The sequence below is a fragment of the Biomphalaria glabrata genome, chromosome 6 (assembly GCF_947242115.1).
Source record: "Biomphalaria glabrata chromosome 6, xgBioGlab47.1, whole genome shotgun sequence".
Classification (NCBI taxonomy): Eukaryota; Metazoa; Mollusca; class Gastropoda; family Planorbidae; genus Biomphalaria; species Biomphalaria glabrata.
The window spans coordinates 42620074-42642635 of NC_074716.1; the positions used below are offsets into that span (position 1 = coordinate 42620074).

General features: G+C 40.7%; 1 protein-coding gene across 7 annotated transcripts in view; it reads left to right on the top strand.

The window, feature by feature from the left end:
* LOC106061977 (neuron navigator 3-like) overlaps window positions 1-22562 on the top strand; it is a 474243-nt gene that overhangs the window by 156651 nt on the left and 295030 nt on the right. For all 7 annotated transcript variants that reach the window (XM_056032697.1, XM_056032701.1, XM_056032698.1 and 4 more), the window contains exon 2: window positions 4148-4265. In XM_056032697.1, coding sequence (XP_055888672.1) covers window positions 4148-4265 — 118 coding nt within the window. The remainder of the gene's footprint in view (window positions 1-4147; window positions 4266-22562) is intronic.

Sequence of the window (22562 nt, forward strand, 5' to 3'; positions counted from 1 at the left end):
TTCAACTGTGAAGGAACATCCGAAACATGTAAAACAAAAAAATAAGTAAACAAACAGTAAATTAAAATTCATTTATCTTTTAAAAATAAAAGTGAAATCATTCAACGCGAAATGTTTTAAGCCTGGGAATGTAAACTACACATGTGCGTAGGATTTTGTACACCCTTGTTGCGGAATTTATCGAAATTATGAAACTCCAGTTGTACTTAAGACAGTGAAATCAGGGCCTGCCTTAGGCATAGGAAAACTAGGCAGCCGCCTAGGGCCTCCGATTGGTGGCCACATGACATCCGTCGGCCATTGAAATAGAGTAAATAGAGGATCTTTACATCTAACGTATCCTACGCTCATTGCAATGATACAAGGAGTAGTCCTGAACACTGACCTGTGACGTGGCAACGTGTGGTCAGTGGAGACCAATCGTTATAGTAGGCCTGAACACAGACCTGTGACGTGGCAACGTGTGGTCAGTGGAGACCAATAGCTCGTTGCCATGATAACAGGCCTATGTTCAGGCCTACTATAGTGATTAGTCTGGATTGGTCAAAGTGTGTTCATTTGTATAAGAAACTTATGTCACAATTTGTTTTATTTATTAGTATAGGATACATAGAGATATAAATGGATACATTAATATAGATGTATAAATGGACATACAGAATCCAGAAATATATATAAAGGTAAAAAAATCAGTAGCCATCACGACAATTTGGCTTCTTGCCTACCATAAAACCAAAAAAAAAGCAACCAAAATATGAGCCATTTGCCGAGGGCACACACACAAATATTCCGCCAAAAAAAATGAGTTGCGTTACCCCTGTGACATTTCCAAACAGCGCGGAATTGACGTCTGCAAAATATCCCGTCTGGACTTGTCCCAAGTCTGTCTGTGTGGTGATAGAGGTTAGTGCATGCATATGTCAGCTTACGTAATATTGATTGGATAATCAGTCCATGAGGAATAGATTAGTTTTTATACAGACACAATACTTTGAATTAAAACACTTATTTTAAAGTATGACCTTATTTTGAACTTTATTTTTCACTTCATTGACATCGACGCTGAAAAATCTCAAGAACAACGCATTCTTTGGGGGAGGATAGTTAGGACTACTTAGGCTCTAAAAAATTCTTATACTCCCCATCTGGGAGTTTTGATTGCAAGTCTGGACTGTATTGTATTCTGCGGAGTAAATTTTAGAAGTCATATAAAAAAAAAACCTTAAACATAACATATACTTCACTGAACAGAAGATCTCTTGAACTCTTCTAGAATGAAAACTTTTAGGATGAGTACTTCCAGGAAGTGTGGGCCTTGTACTTTGATGGGTACTTCCAGGATATGTGGGCCTACTACTATGATGAGTACTTTCTATAATGTTTTCTTTTAGAACTAGTACTTGTAGGATACTTCTAGAATTTTTACTTCAAACTTGACTACGTTTGGGATAAGTACTTCTAAAATTATGTCTTCTAGGATAAGTACTTCTGGAATGATGTTGCTTATGAATTATTTCGGTGGGTTTTCACAAAGCGTATATCAACTTATTTTGTTTGTCTGTCTGGTCCAAAATATGTGCACGTCATTTCTCCCACACCCAACGTTGGATCAAGTTGAAATTTCGCACAATTATTTCTTTCACCTGACAACAAAAGAATCAATAAAAAAAAATAACCTAATTGTTAATTATTTATTGGTAATTAATTATTTTGTTTGGCATCTCAAACAAGTGAATGGATTAGTACTTGGCTGAAGTGGTGGTATAAGCTGAATTAGTCCCCATTATTGGTTGTCGTTTGAGTTTTAGTGAATACAAACCTGATAAATAGGTCGAGACTATAGAAACAACAGATAACTACACAATCCTCCAAATTCATTAGGTCTCCATTAGCACAGTGGTTAACGTGTTGACTTGAGCAGCCTAACAGGCTTGAGGTTTCGTTTCAAATTTAGGTCGTTCCTCCTTTCTTTTTTTTTGTTCTATTAAAAATGTAATTACATGACTGATCCAAGCTTATTGATACAAATACGCTTTTTTTTTTTAATTGTATTTTTTTAAAATGTTTTTCTTGTTGAACCTCTGATTTAAAAAAAAAATGTCTGGGTTTCTAGGTTTTTGTTTGTCAGCGTCTTCCTTCCATGGTCATTGCGACATGAACTAGAAATAAAACTGACTGGGAGGGGGGGGGGTAGCAGTGTCGGCACACTTACAGAAACACTTCCTTCCAATCAAAATGTGTTACCGAGTTGATATGTCCGGGACTGTCGATGTATTTTCATGACGTCTTATCTCCCTTAGAAACTTTACCTTCTTATTATTCGTGACGCAAGACAGTTTTTTTTTCTCCTTCTTTCATTTGACCTTGATGCTGACCTTGTAAAGAATACTTAAGAGGCCGAGTGTTGGAAAAAAGGGGGGGGGGGTGAGCACACACTTGTCGTCTGCTCACTTTAGATTTATTTCATCTTAGCTTACTCTTTGGTGATATTTTATTTTTTTTGGTTGTTTGTCTGTTTTGTCTGTCAAGGGCAAAACGTGTTGTATAAGTGGAGAATGTCGGTGATGTTAATGAAAATCTTATAATGCGAATCTTATCTTATGAATTGATGACGTTACTTCGAAGGAAAAGATAATTACGTCATAAGGCTTTTCCGATTACCAAAGGTACATGTTAATTGGAGACAAATATATCAACGCCTTTGGTTTTCATGACTGATTCAGGCCTTTTGTTTTTGGTAGCTATAAGGATTCTAGAAAAACTATAAAATAAAAAACATTATTAATATAAAACTGTCTTATAGTGTAGAATGATAACATACCCTTACCGTTTTGTCTTCCTGTGTATTTTTATATAAGTTACATAAGTGTATCTACACTGGTACACACAAAGGTATGGACTTACAGGCCTACTGTGTATTAGTTTGGGGGGGGGAGAAAGAGGAAGGGTGCACAGAAAGAGGGGGGGGGGTGCTGCAGCGTGCACGTATTATATCTCTTTGTGCGTGCGCGCGTGCGTGTGTGCTGGAGAGAGGGAATGTTTAAGTCGAGCCAGGCTCTGTTTGTATAAGGCGCATGTGGTACCGTGCAGAAGTCTGCTGAGGGGAAGACTTAGGGACATGATCTTTAGATAGACAAGCGGCAGGGGGCCGGGGGGAGTGAAAATACAAGAAGAAATTTCAAGAAAATGGATACTTGAAACAAAAAAACTAGAATGTATCAAGAATTGACACGAGAAATTATAAACATTTATTGCTGTTTAGTCTACTGTCAATTGTTGTCAATACTTATGTATAATTTTCATCCTTCATATTTATCTATCTATCTATCTATCTATCTATCTATCTATCTATCTATCTATCTATCTATCTATCTATCTATCTATCTATCTATCTATCTATCTACCTATCTATTCGTAGATCTGTGAACTAAAACAAAAAAAAAACATTAGTATGTATTCAAAACAATAGGAAAATTTTACAACCGAAATATAGCGAAATAAAAAAAAAACTTAAATTATTCCTTTCTAAGCATTATACAAGGGCCGGATCTAAGTACCTGGACTCCTTGGGGGTGATTTTGTTTATCCATTTACACGTTTTCGAAAGCTGCAAAAATTCACGTATTAATAATAATTATTATAGCTGAAGGTATGCCATATTTTAGAAGAAAGTAATAAGCCAAGACTTTAAAAAATTTAATTGGCATATTTAGCACAAAAAAAAGTATATTTTTGAGTTTGTAGAGGGTTAGGCCCGATGTTTACTAAATGTCGTGAATCCGGAGTTTATTTCTATATTACGATCACGCTACAAGCGGACACTTAACCACGACCGTAAGACTGAAAGACTAAAAGTAAATGGTAAAAATATTAATAGATAACAAATAACAATTACAAAAAAATTGAAAGTTGCTGACCCGTTGAAAGTTTTTGCTCATCGTTTGGGTCCCCCTCTCTAATGCAGGTCCAGGAGCGATATCCCCGTTAGACCTCCCCCAACCAGGGCCCTTCATTATACTAAGGCGAAGTTACGGACTTTGATAACAGTGATTTTGATTATACAACGTGTAACACAAACTATAAATGTTGCCTGCTATTAAATGTTTTTATTTCCCACTGTCTCACATTTAGTTGTTCTCCTCCTCAGATCTACACGGACTGGGCCAATCACTACCTGGACAAGGCCCGCAACAAGCGGCATATCGTTGACCTACAGAATGATGTGGCGGACGGTGTGTTGCTGGCCGAGGTGATAGAAGCAGTCAGTAAGTACCTTGTTTATTTTGTAGTTTTAACCTCACGGCATTGTGTGGAACTGTTGTCAGGGTTTCTTAACTCATTGCATCTTTATTTAAAACAAACATCCGGGGTCTCTCAAGAACCTTAATCTTGTTTACATAAGGGTTTACGCGTTTTCCCGAACCTGTTCTGATAGGAACTTAGATCCTCCCCGCGTAGTTCAACCCATTGGGCGGCAGGATGTTGGGTTTTTTTTTTTTAGTAATCTGTCTCCAGCAGCTACTTTCTACCTGGTGTCCACTGCTTGGAGGTTTCCTAAAAAAAAAAAATAATAACTACGACATTTCAGACCTCACAGTGGCCGTTCAACCACTTTCTATCTCACCTTCATAAGAGATACCGGCACCTTTGTGACACAAATTTGGAGTATACATATGACTGCTCACGTGAAAGAGTGAGAGAAAGAGAAAGGCAGGGAGGGATAGAGTAAGAGAGTGAGAGAGTGTGTGTGAGAGTGAGATGGAAAGAGGGTTAGGAAGGAAAAGGAAAAAAAGAGGAAAGAGTATTTCTGAGCGCTTGAAATAATAAATAATACGAAGATACCCATAGTGCTCGTGGAGGAACAATGTAAACAAAATAATTGAGTATTTACAACTGTTATTTCTTGTCAGATATAACCATTTGAGGTTAATAGTGATGGGAACTAAACTAAATTTTTTTAGTTAAACTAAAACTAAGTTTGAACTAAAAAAAGTAATTAAACTTTTAGTTAATCACAAATTGAAAAAATTAATTAAACTAAACTAAGAAACTATAGTTAAACTTTTACTAACTATTTTGACCTTTTTTAAGGACGAAACAGCCAAACATGAAAAATATAAAGCACAACCAATCTCTTTAGCAAAATGTAATAAACATTTATTTGTGCACATGAAAAAAGATTTAAATGTCTTTATGGGATAGATGTAGATCTTAATAGAATCACTAGAATGATACTATTATAGAAAGAAATTAGAAGTAATTGTCCAAGTTCTAACAAAAGTTACCTTTAGAAGTAATGATAAAACTGCATGTTGACTCTCTAACTAACTCTAGATTCTAGAATATTCTGGATCTAATATCTTGTACAAACGAAATGATCAGAAATATAATCTGGATCTAGAATTATATCTAGCTACTAGACCTTGATCAAATAATTAATATTTTACTCTAAAAATAATCTAAGAAATACTAGTTACCACTACTACTGTGACGAGATGTTATTTAGTTATTATTTGGCTTGTTTCTTTATGTCTAGGGGAAATTTTATTAATTTTATCCCGCTCACATATAAGATTTTGTACAGGCACACCGCAACTAACAGTAAGAACAGACCAATATTATAAGTTCATAAATAAGAATAATTTAATGAATGAAAGTTTACAAAGGAAAGTGATCAAATAAAATTATAATTAAGAAAATAAAAGAAGTAAAGGTGCTAATATCTAAAATAACTGCTCATCATGGATTGCTAATTATTGAGTGATTGGAGGAGAAGAATGTTCCTATGTCTGCTACTTATTTTTCTTATCTGCTAGCCCGTGGGTCGTCTTCTGGCGGTCGTAGGACTGGCACTCAGAAGGATGAGTCATCCGGCTCTGTCTTAGGACGTCGGCTCGAGATGTTCTCTTTGCTTTAGGCAAACTGGCTCTAGGGTGAGGCCGCTGCCTGTTTAGCAATAGAGATGGTTGGTGCTGCAGACTAAGTTGTAGTGGGACGATCTCCCAGCTGTGATCTCTAACTCGTAGAGAGCCGTGCTAACGCAACACCAGTTTATCTTCTGCTGCGAAGGTTGCTCTAGTCTGTCGGCATTAGGCAATAACTATTGGGCAGTGGACAGTTTGGGCCGGGTACTGGGCAGATGATACTGGGCAGTATAGGGCACTGTGGACACTGGGCAATATGTTAGGGCCAAGGACAGTAGGCAATGCCTTCTTGCTAACAGGTATGTAATTGGGGGGGGGGGGGGTGTATCTGGTGTGGTCTGCCTCGGTTTCAGCTTTCTATGGAGATCTGGTAGTTGTAGCAATCGTGTGTAGTAACCAGGGGTAGCAATCAGGGGTAGCAATCAGGGGTAGCAATCAGGCCGTTTGTCCCTAATGAAACCTCACAACTAAACTTCCTAACAGAGGAGACTGTATGAATCCTAGCGGGCCTAACTTAGAATGTTTGGGTCTCTCTATATATATATAGATGGGACTTTTCGTTTACCGGGTGGGGAAGAAAGCTAACTGATTTTCTCACATGTATCGATGTACCGGAGATGTCAGGCGTCAGGTCAGATTTATGGTCAATATTCGTTGCCTACCGTGGGAGTAAAGTCTTAAGCGAATATGTATCTGTCCAGCCCGATTGCAACGCTATTCTTAGAGCGATGCGTATTCTGCGGGGGGGGGGGGGGGGAGGGGGGGAGAAATAGGTGTGAAAAGTTATTAGTCCGCAGCGCGTAGCGCAGGTGAAGCGAATATTGTGTGTGTGGGTCACCTGTCCAGCGGTCAAAATTAAAAGTTAGCCCTAGAGAAGCTAGTTAATGTTTTACGTCGAGATTCGTCCCGTGAGAAACGTGCGAGGGGGGATAAATCCTACAAGAAATTAGTTATGGGTGGACAAGAAAATAATTGTTTAAGTTAAAAATTAAAGTTTCTCACGGTTTGCTGGGAAAAACTCAAATGAACTTTTGCATGCAAGTTTCGTATCGTCACATACCCACCCACTTAAAAAGTATTCGCAGAATACTAATACTTTTGTTGCCTAATCTAATTGTTTAAATTTACTGAGGGGTGGTACCCATTGAGGCCTGTGGGCTCAAGAACGCAGTGCCGACTGAGGAAATCAGACGCTGCATTTTCATTTCCAGGAACATGTTCAACCTGGAAGGAGTACGGTTGCAATAGCAAAGACCATCTCATAAGTCTGGCATTTAGGTGCTTGCTGGAGGATAAGTAAGATAACGGCTTATGGTCAGTTTGCAGAGTGAAGTGCTTTCCATATAAGAATGCCTGGAATTTCTCTATCGCCCACACCAGTGCCAGGCATTCTAGCTCTATTGTGGCGTAGTTGGATTCTGCCTGGTTCAGCTTACGGCTTGCATAAGCTACTGGAAAAAGTGTGTCACCGGATCCTTCGGCAGTTTGCATCAGAACTGCGCCCAGGCCAGAGCCACTGGCGTCTGTCCTCAACACGAAAGTGCGGGATAGGTCAGGTAGCTTGAGCACTGGTGATGAAGTGAGGCATTCCTTGAGTCGTTGGAATGCGAGCTCACATTTCTCATTCCATGTCACCTTGTCTGGTCGATCCTTTTTTGTTAGATCTGACAGTGGGGCAGCGATAGAGTTGAAGTGTGGGATGAATTTTTGATAGTAACCACACATCCCGAGGAATGATCTCACTCCGGTTTTTGTGATCGGCCTGGGAGCCTCGAGTAATTGAGCAACCTTTTCTTCGTCTGGCATGAGCTGGTTTTCTTGAATGACATGGCCTAAGAACTTGAGTCTTGTGAAACCGATGAGACATTTGGAGGGCCGAGCAGTTAGACCCGTCTCGCGGAGCCTTAGCAAGAGGGAGGAGATGAGAGCTATGTGTTCGGACCAGGTCTCCGTGGCGATCAGAATATCATCTATGAAATTTTGGATGCCTGGACTTTCGATGGGAGCTAATAGCTTTCTCATCATGCGCGTGAACACGCTAGACGAGTTATTCAGACCAAAGGGGACCGTTTGAAATTCATAGTGCCCTTGTGGGGTGCTAAAAGCTAACAAAGGTCTGCATTCTGGCTCAACTTCTATTTGATAGTACCCTCGGCTTAAGTCAAATTTGCTAAAATACCTAGCGTGACTTAAGTTGGCAAAAATTGTGGCTGGGTCTGGAAGAGGCTCCGCTTGGAATTCAGCCACTGCATTGAGGCGTCGAAAATCAATGCACATGCGATGGCCTCCATCTGGCTTCCGAACTAGCACCACTGGAGCGTTGTATGGAGAGACCGAAGGCGCTATAATTCCAGCTTTTAGAAGCTCTTCCACCTCTTGTTTGATGACCTCAGCTTTTGCGTGAGGTAAAGGGTAGGCCTTTACTTTTATGGGCTCAGCACTTAACAGCTTCATCGAAAACCGCTCAAGCGATGTTCTGCCAGGCTTATCCGACAAGACGTCATGGAACTCCCCCAGTATAGATTTGACCTCGGCCGTTTGCTCGGCGTCTAGCTGTGGACTAATGGTGACGTTCTCGTGTGTCTCCACTGCATGGAGGGGGTACTCCACTAGGTCTTTGGGTTCTTTCACATCCTCTGCCACCGCTATAGCCATCAAGTCTCGGGGAGGGTCCGCTTGTGAAGGCCTCTCTAAGTAGTGCTTGAGGAGGTTCACGTGATAAGACTTCTCCTTGCGACCGACTTTAATGACGTAGTTAGTGGGTGATACCTTTTTCAGCACCTCGAATGGGCCTTGCCAACAAATCTGTAACTTGTTTGTGTTCTTGGGCAGTAACAAGAGAACCTTATCTCCGACGTTGAGTGACCGTTCTTTAGCCCTCCTGTTGTAGTATTTCTCTTGTCTCTTACGTGCCTTGATGAGTTTGCTTCTAGCCAGGGACCGTATGTCTTGTAGCCTTTCTTGGAGGTCCTTCACATATTTGGACACCGTTTTGACTTCATCGTTGAGTTGATCTTTGGTCCAAGTTTGTTTTAGGATTTCTAGTGGGCCACGGGGATGAGATCCAAAGATGATCTGGTATGGCGAATACCCTAGACTGGCGTGAGGTACCTCTCGGTATGCGAATAAAGCAGCAGGTAGGTAATTGTCCCACTCTTCTGGTTTATCATCGATGAGACGTTTAAGCATCGTTACCAAAGTGTGATTGAACCGTTCTACAAGACCATTTGCTTGGGGGTGGTATACCGAAGACCGGAGATGTTTTGCATTAAAGAGAGCATACACCTCCTTCATTAACTTCCCTGTGAACTGAGAACCATTGTCTGTTAATATCTCTTCGGGAAAGCCTATCCGAGTGAACATATTGAACAGAGCTTCAGCCACATGTTTAGAGTCTATGCTTGACAAAGGGGCGGCCTCTGGCCATCTTGATGCTTGACATATGACACAAAGAATGTAGGCGTTTCTTTTCTTCGTGCGGGGTAGGGGACCAAGTATGTCCACAGATACTCGTTTAAACGGAGTTTCGATCAAAGGGGTTTTTCCCAGAGGAACGGGCGGAATGCGATTCTTTGGTGACAACTTTTGGCACTGTGGACATGAGGCGACATATCGTTTGATGTTTTCGGTCATGCCAGGCCAGAAGTAATGGAATCGGATCCTGTTGAGGGTCGAGCTCTGACCTTGATGGGCACTTAAAGAGGAGGCATGACCTGTTTGCATAACCTGCTCCCTGTACGGTTTGGGCACAACCAGCTGGTTGCAGGCATCTGGTTCTTTACCTCGTCGATATAGTAGCCCTGTTTTAAAGAAGAATTGTACCTTGCCAAGGGCGGGTTCACCTTCTTGGGCGAACCTAAGATATTTTTGAAGCGAGGGGTCTTGCTTCTGAGCTTCCCTAATCTCAGTGGGAATGGTATTGACTTTGAGGGAGTCAGATTCTTCCACTTGTACCTGTGATCTGGTGAGAACAGGTGCAGAGACGCTGGGGTATGGTGGTGTTCCTAGAAACACGTATCGGCAGCCTAATATGAGATCATAGGCTGGGGATTTCATCACAATCGCTTTGATGCGACCGCGGACATATTTTGACTCTACATTTATGAGAGCCATAGGTAGAGTCTTGGGCGGACTCTCCAAATCAACTGTTTGGATTTGGGTAGTCTCCTCGATGTAGTCACTCGGGCTTACCAATGACTCCCGAACTACAGCTTCCACCAAGCAACCTGTGTCGTTGAGACAAGTCACAGCTCTCCCGTTGACCAGCGCCTTTTCGACACTTGGGGGATGAGGAGACTCACCTGACTGAGCGCTTACTGCGGCCAAGACGAGGGCTTCAGCATCACTCGGTGCAGGATTGCGTATACTATTTAGAGTATGGGTGGGCTTACCTCTGCTCCGACAGTCTTTAGTGTCGTGCGAGTTAATTTTATGGAAATTACACCATTGTTTAGGGGGCGGGTGAGAAGATCTATAATTAGCAGGGTTCGGGGTATTGGGGCGAGGATGAACGGCCTGGTTGTTTTTGTGGTTGGGTGGATTGTTTTTCCCTTGGTGGGAGTTAGCTTTATTTGTGCTTGCTTGGGGCTTTGAGTCTTCCGTCTTTGTCTTAGTGTCACGTCTGGCAGCTAAATATCGGTCTGCAGCAATTGCAATGTCAGAAGGGTCAATCACCTGTTGCTCATTGACATATATTCGAGTTTCCTGCGTTAGGCAGTCTCGAAGCTGCTCAGTCAGAATAAGGTTTCTAAGACCTTCAAACGTTTCGGGCATTTTGCTTAGGGCTAGCCATTTTCCGAGGTATTTGTCCAGCCTGTCGCAAAGATTGACATACGTTTCTTTGCGCTCAAGGCGGGACCCTCGAAACTTCTTATGGTATGAATCAGAGGTTAGCTCAAATTGAACCAATAGTGCCTCTTTTAGGGCTTCAAAGTCCTCCCGTTGGTATGAGGGGAGCTTTGTGTAAGCCTCATAAGCTTTGCCTCTAAGGCATTGAGCTAGTCTAAAACACCACCTATCCTTGGGCAAGCTATAATAGCGTGCCACCTCTTCAAATCGTGTTAAATAAACTTCAACACTTTCGCTCTTCTCATCGAAGGGCTCGAAGGGGATGTTGGGTGAGTTATTTGAGGACCCTTGGCTGGAAGCTGGGCTAGCAGGCTGAGAATCAGCGACTGTGCGAGCCGTCTCATTCTCTTGAACTATTCTAGCTCTCTCAGTTGCCTGTCTCTCCCGCTCCATGGCTAACTCGTGCTCATGTTTTTCTTTATCTCTTGCTAACTCAAATTCCCGTTCCCGGGCTACCCTCTCCTCTAATTCCCACTCATCCAACTTTTGTCGGATGTAGTCAGAGCGATCTTTCCCTTCTAATTCTAACAATGCCGCTGTCTCTGTCAACTCTTGTATTTTGAGTTTTCTGTCAGAGTCAGTCTTGGATCTTGTATTGCTGGCCATTATTTATGTATGAGAGAAATAAAATGGGAAACTAATAAGACTACAAGGAGGGATATTACTGAAGTAAGAGCGTTCTATGAAGCCCGTATGAAACAACCACGTTGCCCGTGATAATAATACAATATTAAGTACAGTGATGCAACTTAAAATAACCACAAATAATAATATTATACTAAGTTAATACGTGATAACATCTAAAGTAAAATAGATATAAAATAAAGACTCTAGCAACACTCATCACTCCGTTTGCAATCCGTTACTTTAAGATAATGAAAGTATATTAGATATAGGAAAGTTCTACTGCTGTATGCCTGTGCCTGTCTAATAAAGGATTCTAGTTTCAGATCCCCGGACGGGACCACATTTATATGTGACGAGATGTTATTTAGTTATTATTTGGCTTGTTTCTTTATGTCTAGGGGAAATTTTATTAATTTTATCCCGCTCACATATAAGATTTTGTACAGGCACACCGCAACTAACAGTAAGAACAGACCAATATTATAAGTTCATAAATAAGAATAATTTAATGAATGAAAGTTTACAAAGGAAAGTGATCAAATAAAATTATAATTAAGAAAATAAAAGAAGTAAAGGTGCTAATATCTAAAATAACTGCTCATCATGGATTGCTAATTATTGAGTGATTGGAGGAGAAGAATGTTCCTATGTCTGCTACTTATTTTTCTTATCTGCTAGCCCGTGGGTCGTCTTCTGGCGGTCGTAGGACTGGCACTCAGAAGGATGAGTCATCCGGCTCTGTCTTAGGACGTCGGCTCGAGATGTTCTCTTTGCTTTAGGCAAACTGGCTCTAGGGTGAGGCCGCTGCCTGTTTAGCAATAGAGATGGTTGGTGCTGCAGACTAAGTTGTAGTGGGACGATCTCCCAGCTGTGATCTCTAACTCGTAGAGAGCCGTGCTAACGCAACACCAGTTTATCTTCTGCTGCGAAGGTTGCTCTAGTCTGTCGGCATTAGGCAATAACTATTGGGCAGTGGACAGTTTGGGCCGGGTACTGGGCAGATGATACTGGGCAGTATAGGGCACTGTGGACACTGGGCAATATGTTAGGGCCAAGGACAGTAGGCAATGCCTTCTTGCTAACAGGTATGTAATTGGGGGGGGGGGGGTGTATCTGGTGTGGTCTGCCTCGGTTTCAGCTTTCTATGGAGATCTGGTAGTTGTAGCAATCGTGTGTAGTAACCAGGGGTAGCAATCAGGGGTAGCAATCAGGGGTAGCAATCAGGCCGTTTGTCCCTAATGAAACCTCACAACTAAACTTCCTAACAGAGGAGACTGTATGAATCCTAGCGGGCCTAACTTAGAATGTTTGGGTCTCTCTATATATATATAGATGGGACTTTTCGTTTACCGGGTGGGGAAGAAAGCTAACTGATTTTCTCACATGTATCGATGTACCGGAGATGTCAGGCGTCAGGTCAGATTTATGGTCAATATTCGTTGCCTACCGTGGGAGTAAAGTCTTAAGCGAATATGTATCTGTCCAGCCCGATTGCAACGCTATTCTTAGAGCGATGCGTATTCTGCGGGGGGGGGGGGGGGGGAGGGGGGGAGAAATAGGTGTGAAAAGTTATTAGTCCGCAGCGCGTAGCGCAGGTGAAGCGAATATTGTGTGTGTGGGTCACCTGTCCAGCGGTCAAAATTAAAAGTTAGCCCTAGAGAAGCTAGTTAATGTTTTACGTCGAGATTCGTCCCGTGAGAAACGTGCGAGGGGGGATAAATCCTACAAGAAATTAGTTATGGGTGGACAAGAAAATAATTGTTTAAGTTAAAAATTAAAGTTTCTCACGGTTTGCTGGGAAAAACTCAAATGAACTTTTGCATGCAAGTTTCGTATCGTCACAACTACTACTAAGTACTAGATCTAAAATCTAGATAGAGTCTAGTAGATATTCTAAGATATCTTACTAACTGTAGATCTAATGATTTTAGATTATTATAATTATGATTATAACTAGATAAAGGTATTTAGATCTATATACTCTAGTACTACTAAATAATACTAGATCTAGATCTAATAGATCTAGATAGTAGATTTAACTTAATTAATTTAAGTAGATATAGATCTAAGATTCTAACTATAAGATAAGTACAATTATAATAGAAGTAGATGTAGATCTAGTCTAGATTTAGTTAATTTAGTATTAGTATTAGATATAGTATAGTGACGACTATTATTAGTATTATAGTCATTATAGATCTATCATCTATGCATCTTAGGTCTTAGTAGCCTATAATAAGTAATCTAGATCTAATCTAGACTCTAATTCTAGAATAGTAGAATCTCTAAACTAATAGATCTAGTATCTAGTCTAATAAAGTAAAGTAATATAGATGATTTCAATTAATAGATCTAGATCTATATTATTGACTTATCATTTTAAATTTACATCTAGATCTAAGACTAAGACTACTAAGAGTTCTTCTATTGCTGTATGTGTGCGGGGTGGGGGGGGGGTCGCAGCAAAGTGGTGGATTGCAAAAAGGGGTCGCTGAACTTAAAAGGTTAAGAACCGCTGCTCTAGATCTATCTTGATCTAGTAAAAAGTTTTAAAATTAAAAGAGTCGACATTTCTTTTAGATCTATAGTTAAGCAAAATTCTTTGCAGGAACACACTGGTGTTTAATAAAAAGCAGCAAAATGTAGATCTATAGAAGCAAGGAATTATCAGGATTTATCAAGGAGCGAAACTTGCTAGAAATATAATGAACACGTTTATTTTTCTCGCCTTTCAAATACCTTGAATTGGCGGGAATAGCGACCATTATAGGGTAAAGGTCAAAAGGCTTTCTACTGACCTGTGCACCCTCTAGTTTATTCTCCTCTCTATTATTCACCATATATATTCTCCAAATTACATAGATCTAAATATTTACTGGTATGTATATTTAAAAAGTTTGTAAAATTTGTAATTAAACTTTTTAGTTTGTAACTAAAAAAAAAAAATTAAACTAGGATTTTAACTAAACTTTTTTTTTAAATTAAACTTTGGCCTTAACTAATTTTTTTTAGTTAAACTAAAAGTTGGCAACTTTTAAGTCGACTTTTGCCCATCACTAGAGGTTAACAATGAAATAACATTTTATAACATCCACTATTAGCTCGAAAGTTGTTGTCATATTTCCAATATTTAATGTAACGAAATCTATACAGTGAAATTGGGAAATTGCTGTTCTGTGCTTTTCACATAAATAAACTACACTACTACAGCAAACTTTGATTCTAATAACTATAAGTTTGTGGCACAGTCCACAACACATAACAACTAAATTGTTTTATTTTTTTAAATTTTTTTTTTTTTTAAATTTAGTTCAAGGGACGCAACTGATAAAATAAAACTGTTACTTCTTTTATCCTTGTTATCTTCCATGAGACGCTATCTTCTTATATTTTTAATTTTATTTCCACTCATTTTGAACAGAAAAAAACTCCTTTTAAACACATTAAAAAAGACAAACATTATAAAATTAATATATTTGAGAATTATGGATGTTTTTAGAACAGTATTTTACATTTTTGATTTATTTTTAGAATCTATACGTCCGTGAAATATAATCAATTATATACTTATTGAAAATGAAATGGTTTTGTTCTATTGCACTTCATGCACTTCATCGTAACAGACTCGTTAAAACATGTCATCCATTTAACGTGTATCTTATTAAGCATAAGGCATTTAGCTACCAAAATGAGGGTCTAGAGTTCGAATCCCTTCGAAAATAGAAAAATATATTTCCAGATTAGTTTTTTATAGGAACTGAGTTAAGCTTTAGCAGCATGGAAGAGCGCTAGATAAAACGTTATTAACGCAGACTACTTGGGTTTGAGTGAGAGCTTTTGTGTGTGAGATCGTGTGTGACACTGTGTGAGAGATGGTTGTGTGCGGCTGAGGGCAATAGCTTCACCACCTTCCAATGTCGAGTATGCCCGCTACTTGTAGTCGAAGAGACTGCACTGTTCTGCTAGAAATAACCTAGTTAGTTCTCTACCCTAATCACACACCCCCACCACTCTTTTCCCATCCAGAACCTCCCTGGTGACTGGTGGGTCAACATGGTCACGCCGCCCTGGTGTAATTTATGCATTGAAATACCATCTGCTATTCATTTTCAAGTCATTGTGATTTAGTTTCGGACTAGGTGGTCCTTCCTAGACCTAAAATAACAATTAATTATCAATTATCTTTAATTAAAAACAATTTTTTAGTTAAGCTTTTTATAATCAGTTTTCCTGGCAATACTTCCCTGTTATTTTTTGGAAGTGCTTAAATTATTGTTCTATTTATATTCTGCGTTGTTCCACGCATACACATATTCAAAGATGTCCTGGAAGTATGTTTTGTTTTTTTGTGACTTATGCAGAGGTGGGGGGGGGAGTATTTGAAAATACTCGTGCCCCTACTTGTAGGGGGCCCCCAAATAAGTGTTTTAAGAAATATTAAATATTACGCAAAATGCAGGGGCCCCCAAAGAGGTCAAGTCACAAGGGCCCCCAAATGATGGCGAATTCCTAGCTATGCCGCCGGACCTATGACGTATGTTGTTCTTGTCTGAGATGATATTAACTGAAAATGTACTTCAAGATTTGAAGAAAGGAAAGAAAACACCGGTCATCCGTTTGTCGTCGTGTGGTCAGCGTAACCGACGTAGCGCTCATCAAATTAGATGACATGGATTTAAAGTAGCTAGTCAAACCGTGTCAATTGATCAAAGTAGGTTTCAACACTGAGCTGTGACGTCGTAACCTGTTTGCAGTTTAGACCAATTGCTCGTTGCCACGTCGCAGATCAGCGTTCTGACCTTCTTATAGAAAGTCCTTAACACGAGCTCTCGGTCTCCACTGCCCACATGTTAAGACGTCGCAGGTCAGTGTTCAGTCTTTCATAACGATTGGTCTCAGTCAAACCCAGTCGTTATTCACAGCTTATAGATCAACATAAGAGAAATGTTTGATCAAGCCAATAAAAGCTAATTCATTCTACCATCCTGGCCACCACTTCTATGCTTAGATTAATTGTATGAACAACGATTTGTTACTAAATGTACATGCTATAAATGTCATAGGTTCCCTACAACCTTGTTGCTTGACCGGTCGTGTGGCATGCGCTCTGGACTTTCTTTCAGTGGTCCCAAAAGTCTTGGGTTCAAACCTTTCCCGCTACCTCCCCTTCACGTCGTCCTGCGGAAGGTTTGGGCATTTCTGAAAATGTCTTTAAATATGTAAAAACATCCGAAACATGTAAAATAAAACATGTAATATATAGTGAAAAGAAAAGGGGGATAAGGGTGAGTCATGAGCCCCCCCAAAGCATCCATGTGTAAATATCAGTTTGTTTTTTACTAATTTATTTCGCCCACAGATCCTCTGATAAACGTTGTTTTGCTAATTATTTAACCTGCAATGTGCTTCCATAATGTGAGAGCTACTATTATCCTAATGACCTCCCATGGCGAATTGTAATGAGACTCCTTGCAGGGGCAAAAAAAAAGCTGGCGTCCATGGAGACAGCAAAGGGCCGCAACCTTCCTTTGTCTTGCCTTACACTCTCCAGACGCTCTCTCTGGGTGTTGTTTCCCTTTGTTCACGTCACGTTCCTGGAGGACAGGCGAGTCCTGCTGGTGGTGGTTTGTAACGTAAGCAATGCACCGTGTCTCCCCCCCCCCCCCCCAGCCTCCCCCCACAAAACGTTTTCACTCCAATCGACGCCCTCAAGCTGTCGGTCATGTACCTTATATTGAAAAGTGTTTCAAAGTTAATGTCCAGCTAAGAAAAAAATGTTATGACTAGTTACACTGTCACACATTGTGAAACAAAATGGGGTCTTCAACACACTCGGGATCAAATGTGTTATGGATAATGACATTTTGGAGGATAGTCAAAAAATGATTGCCTCGTATTGCCATGTTCCTCAAATAATATTTTGTCTTTGGAGACATCTCTCTCACTTTCTTTCTCTCTCTCTTTTTCTCTCTCTTTTTCTCTCTCTCTTTTCTCTCTCTTTTTCTCTCTCTTTTTCTCTCTCTTTTTCTCTCTCTCTTTCTCTCTTTCCCTCTCTCTTTCTCTCTCTCTCTTTCTTTCTCTCTATCTCTCTTTCTCCTTCCCTCTATTTCTCTTACTCTGCTTTCTTCTGTATTACTTGAAAAAAAAAAACAACAGAATGTCTCCTATCAATATACCCATTAACTGGCTCATTGTTTTTTTTTAATTTAAATATAAAAATCAGCTGTTCTATTACAGTTGATTAGCACTGTGAACAAATGCTTAGATTTGTAGAACCTTTGTTGAAATGTTAGATATAGTGTACGAAACGAAACAGACTTGTATATTATTTAATCATTTATCAGCAGCTGTACAACTAACGAGTTAGATGTGTGAGCCAAAAATTGGTGGATTTCTTAATCCCTTGTTTTGGAGGCGCGTTGGCTGAGCGATAAAGCGCTTTGCTGCCCGGGGTCCCGGGTTCGAATACTGGTGAAGACTAGGATTTTTGATTTACGAGTCATAGGGAGGGGGACGCCTCTGAGTTCCACCCAGCTCTAAAAAGGTATCTAACACTAGATGGGGAAAAGTAAAGGCGGTTGGTCGTAGTGCTGACCACATGACGCCCTCGTTATACAGAAACAGATTGCCTTTACATCATCTGTCCTATAGACCACAAGGTCTGAAAGGGGAACTTTACTTTAATACATTTTTACGCAAGTAAATATTAAGCAATAAAGATTTACGCAACTAAAGTTTACACAATAAAGGTTTACTTAGTTAAGGTTTACACAAAGATTTGAATTTGTTAAGAAAATGGTTAAAGAATGAATTTAAAAACCTGTCTCTCTATCTGTATGTCAGATTCTGGCAGCTTTTCAGGTGGGTTTTTTTAAATCCATTCTTAGTCTTATATGGGGTGGAGGTTGGAAAGGGGTGGTGGCTCCAATTATTCAAGGTCGGACTAAGATCTTGTGGTGGTTGGCAGAGGAGTGGCTGCTCCGGGGTGAAAATTTGAGATGGTGAGTCATGACGTCAGAGCGACGTCTTGTCTTGCTTTGTGTTTGTCTTCGTGCCTGACTCCTGTGACTCACTGACTCAGGGTTTTGTTTGTGCTTTAAGGTGTTTTGTTGTTGGCTCGAGGTGGGAGGTATTCGTCAGGGTAAATAAACAGGCTCGAACGTGACGTCAGAATAGAGCTGAGGAGAGGTTCTCAACAGTAAATGAGTCTCTGACTGTTTCAAGTTTGATCTATCTATCTATCTATCTATCTATCTATCTATCTATCTATCTATCTATCTATCTATCTATCTATCTATCTATCTCCTGTCCACATATATCGCGGGTTAAGGTGGATTTCGCTTTGGTGCTGGAGGAGCCGGGTGTAGTAGATGCATTTAAAGCTGCTGAAACAATAAGGCATGTCACAATACCAAGATGAAGGACTAAGTCTAGACCGTTAGATACTTGAGTAAAGTTTAATGCATAAATGTCACGGTCGAGTCTCTGTCGGGAATACGAGGTTGTCACATTGAATTCCTAACACCAATTGGTTAATACTAACAAGCTAAACCCCACTATCCGTGACGTCACTTAATGTCACTTGTAAAGTCCGTCAACTATCCTGCGTCTCTATACTCACTAAGTGCCTAAAACTGTTTAACTTTTTGTTTCAATATAATGTTTCCTAGGGAAAGTGAGTACTTACTTGTTTTAGGGTCAGGCGAATGAAATAATGCAAGAACCGTTGATTTGATTAAGAGTCGCCCTGCTAAGTGAGTGACCTCACAGCTGTTGACTGATGAGAGTGACTAACGCTAAGTTGACCAAGAGGGAGAGAGAGAATGGGGGGGGGGCGGTAGCTAGTGAAAGGGGCACTCACTAGTTATGGTAAATCCAAGCGCTATTTTGTGGCCCGCATATCGTTAAACGTTTCAAATCACCATATCGTCCGTTGGAACATCAATTTGGCCAACTACATTTATTAAGAGATTGAGAGGTCAAACCTAGATCGACTTTCTGTGAAGTGGAGGTGTTGGGGCCGTGTTGTGAAACTTTTTGTTTCAATGTAATGTTCCTAAGGGAAAGGAGTACTTACTTGTCTAAGGGTCAGACCATGAAATAATGTAAGAACCGTTGATTAGTCTAAGACGTCACAACAGCATGTGCCCATTAGAACGTACTAGCTGGATTAGACCCGTGGCCTTCGAGACTTACTTTGGGTAGTACTGATCTAATTGATTGGATGTTGATCTATGTCAAACATGGTGAATGTTTCCTTAACAATTTTTAAAATATATTTTAGCACGAAAATGAAAGTAGAGTGTGAAAATGGGTTTTCCAGTCTAGCCGACATATTGATATCAAGTATTAAATACTGTGAAAACGTATATTACCTTCATATGTGCAGCTTTTTTTTTTTTTTTTGAAACCACTTCGTTAGTATTTCATGTGTACTAATAACGTTTGCATGTTTGTTTGTTTGTTTGTTTCTTTGACTCACTCACCACACAGTAACGCAATGAAGAAACTCAAAACACATTGTAAAGAAACAAACTGCAATTACTTTTATTACTAAACTACCAGCCATTCATGTAGATCTAGATCTTAGGTCTACATGTTTCTAGCGGATTAAACGCTCAAAAGTCAACAGCCAGTCCTTAACAGTCAAATTGAGTGCCCCTTTGCGATCCATAGCCGACGGCTACCGAAGGTGTCATGTGGCCAGCACAACGTCCAGACGCATTTGCTTTCCCCAACTTACGACATGTAACCTGTCTCCTGGCTTGTCTTGTAACCTGTCTCCTGGCTTGTCTTGTAACCTGTCTCCTGGCTTGTCTTGTAACCTGTCTCCTGGCTTGTCATGTAACCTGGCTCCTGGCTTGTCATGTAACCTGGCTCCTGGCTTGTCTTGTAACCTGGCTCCTGGCTTGTCTTGTAACCTGGCTTGTCATGTAACCTGGCTCCTGGCTTGTCATGTAACCTGGCTCCTGGCTTGTCTTGTAACCTGGCTCCTGGCTTGTCTTGTAACCTGGCTCCTGGCTTGTCTTGTAACCTGGCTCCTGGCTTGTCTTGTAACCTGGCTCCTGGCTTGTCTTGTAACCTGTCTCCTGGCTTGTCTTGTAACCTGGCTCCTGGCTTGTCTTGTAACCTGTCTCCTGGCTTGTCTTGTAACCTGTCTCCTGGCTTGTCTTGTAACCTGGCTCCTGGCTTGTCTTGTAACCTGGCTCCTGGCTTGTCTTGTAACCTGGCTCCTGGCTTGTCTTGTAACCATTAGAGTTGGCTGGACTCAGGGGCGTCCTAAAAAATTAAGAAATTCCAAATCCCAGTCTTCACCGAGATTGTGCTTTACCATTTGGCCACCTTGGCCCATTAACCATTCTATCAACAGCTCTTTAAGTAGTCCGCCAGGAGTTCAATCCCCAAGTTAAAAGAAAATTTAGATTCCGAACCGATCAGCAGGCCTTTAGACAAAGTTCAATGTTTTTGACATCTTTCAAAACAAGCTTCTCTTAAACGACTCAAACGACAAAAGCCTGGGGCCAAACATCTTCCCGACCCTTGACTTTTTGTTTTATTGTAATGTTTCTAAAAAAAAAAAAACATAGGGGTCAGGCGATAAAATAATGCAAGAACCGTTGATTTGATTAAGATTCACAGAGCTAGGGGACATCAGGAGCTGTTGAATGATGAGAGTGACTAACGCTAAAGAGGTGGGGGGGGGGGGGAAGAAACCAGAGAGAGGGTAGAGAGGGCGTTAGCATTTAAAGGAGGGCGCCCACTTGTTATGGTAAACTCAGGCTCTATTTTGTGGCCCGCATATCGTCACAAGGCCAAAATCACCATATTGTCCAACTGAACATCATTTAGGACAAAGTAAAAACGCGTGAGAGCCTACCCTAGACCAGCTTTACCAGCTAGACCAGCTTGACGTGTAGGTTTTTAAGTCGAGATGTTGGGACAGGGAAGTGACTTATTCACCAACAAGCATTTTCCTGTTCTTACGACCTTCTTGGGCCACCACTGCCGATTGTAAGACTGAGGCTATTGCTACCTTATCCATTTCTCTGCATAAAGCTAAACTCTGTAAATATGAGATAAAAAAAAGTCCAATCCTTGGTAGTATGTATGTAACTCAATTTACATCTTCACTGCTGTCTTACGCTTGGAAAATGTATAACAGTAACTTGGTTTCGATGTCTAGGTTCTAAAACAGGTCGATTATTATTCTGTCTCTTTAATCATATTGTCTTTGAAAGAAGTTCGGAAGATTTTACAAAGATAATTTATAAGTAGCAGGATAGACAATAGAGGCGTTCAGTTAGTAGAGCGTCAGGAAAGCTCTCTGTAACTTTTTTGTTTTTATTTGAGAATCGACGAACAACGACAGCATTTGATCCAGAAATGAATTTCAACACAGTACAATACCGGACTCTACTCAACGCAGAGCATTCCCGGATTCCACTCAATACATTCCCGGATTTTACTCAGTGCATTCTCTGACTCTACCCAGTACATTCCCTGACTGAATCCAGTACATTCCTGACTAAACCCAGTACATTCCCGGACTGAACCCAGTACATTTCCGGACTGAACCCAGTACATTCCCGGACTGAACCCAGTACATTCCCGGACTGAACCCAGTACATTCCCTGACTGAACCCAGTACATTCCCGGACTGAACCCAGTACATTCCCGGACTAAACCCAGTACATTGCCGGACTAACCCAGTACATTACCGGACTGAACCCAGTACATTCCTGACTAAACCCAGTACATTGCCGGACTGAACCCAGTACATTCCTGACTGAACCCAGTACATTCCCGGACTGAACCCAGTACATTCCCGGACTGAACCCAGTACATTCCTGACTGAACCCAGTACATTCCCGGACTGAACCCAGTACATTCCTGACTGAACCCAGTACATTGCCGGACTGAACCCAGTACATTCCCTGACTCCTCCGTTTAAAAACCCTTTCAGTAGACCCAAGATGTCTGGCGCTACATCATTACTGACTTGTACCTCCTTCGCTGGAGTTTCTCTTCCTTCCTTTTCCACTTTTGAATGGACAGAGGAGCCAAGCGAAATAGGGAAAAAAATTCAATAACACGTAGCCAAGTTCAAGGCCATAACGCCAGGAATGACATCATCTGGTTCTGTTTAGGCATTCAAGGGAGGGC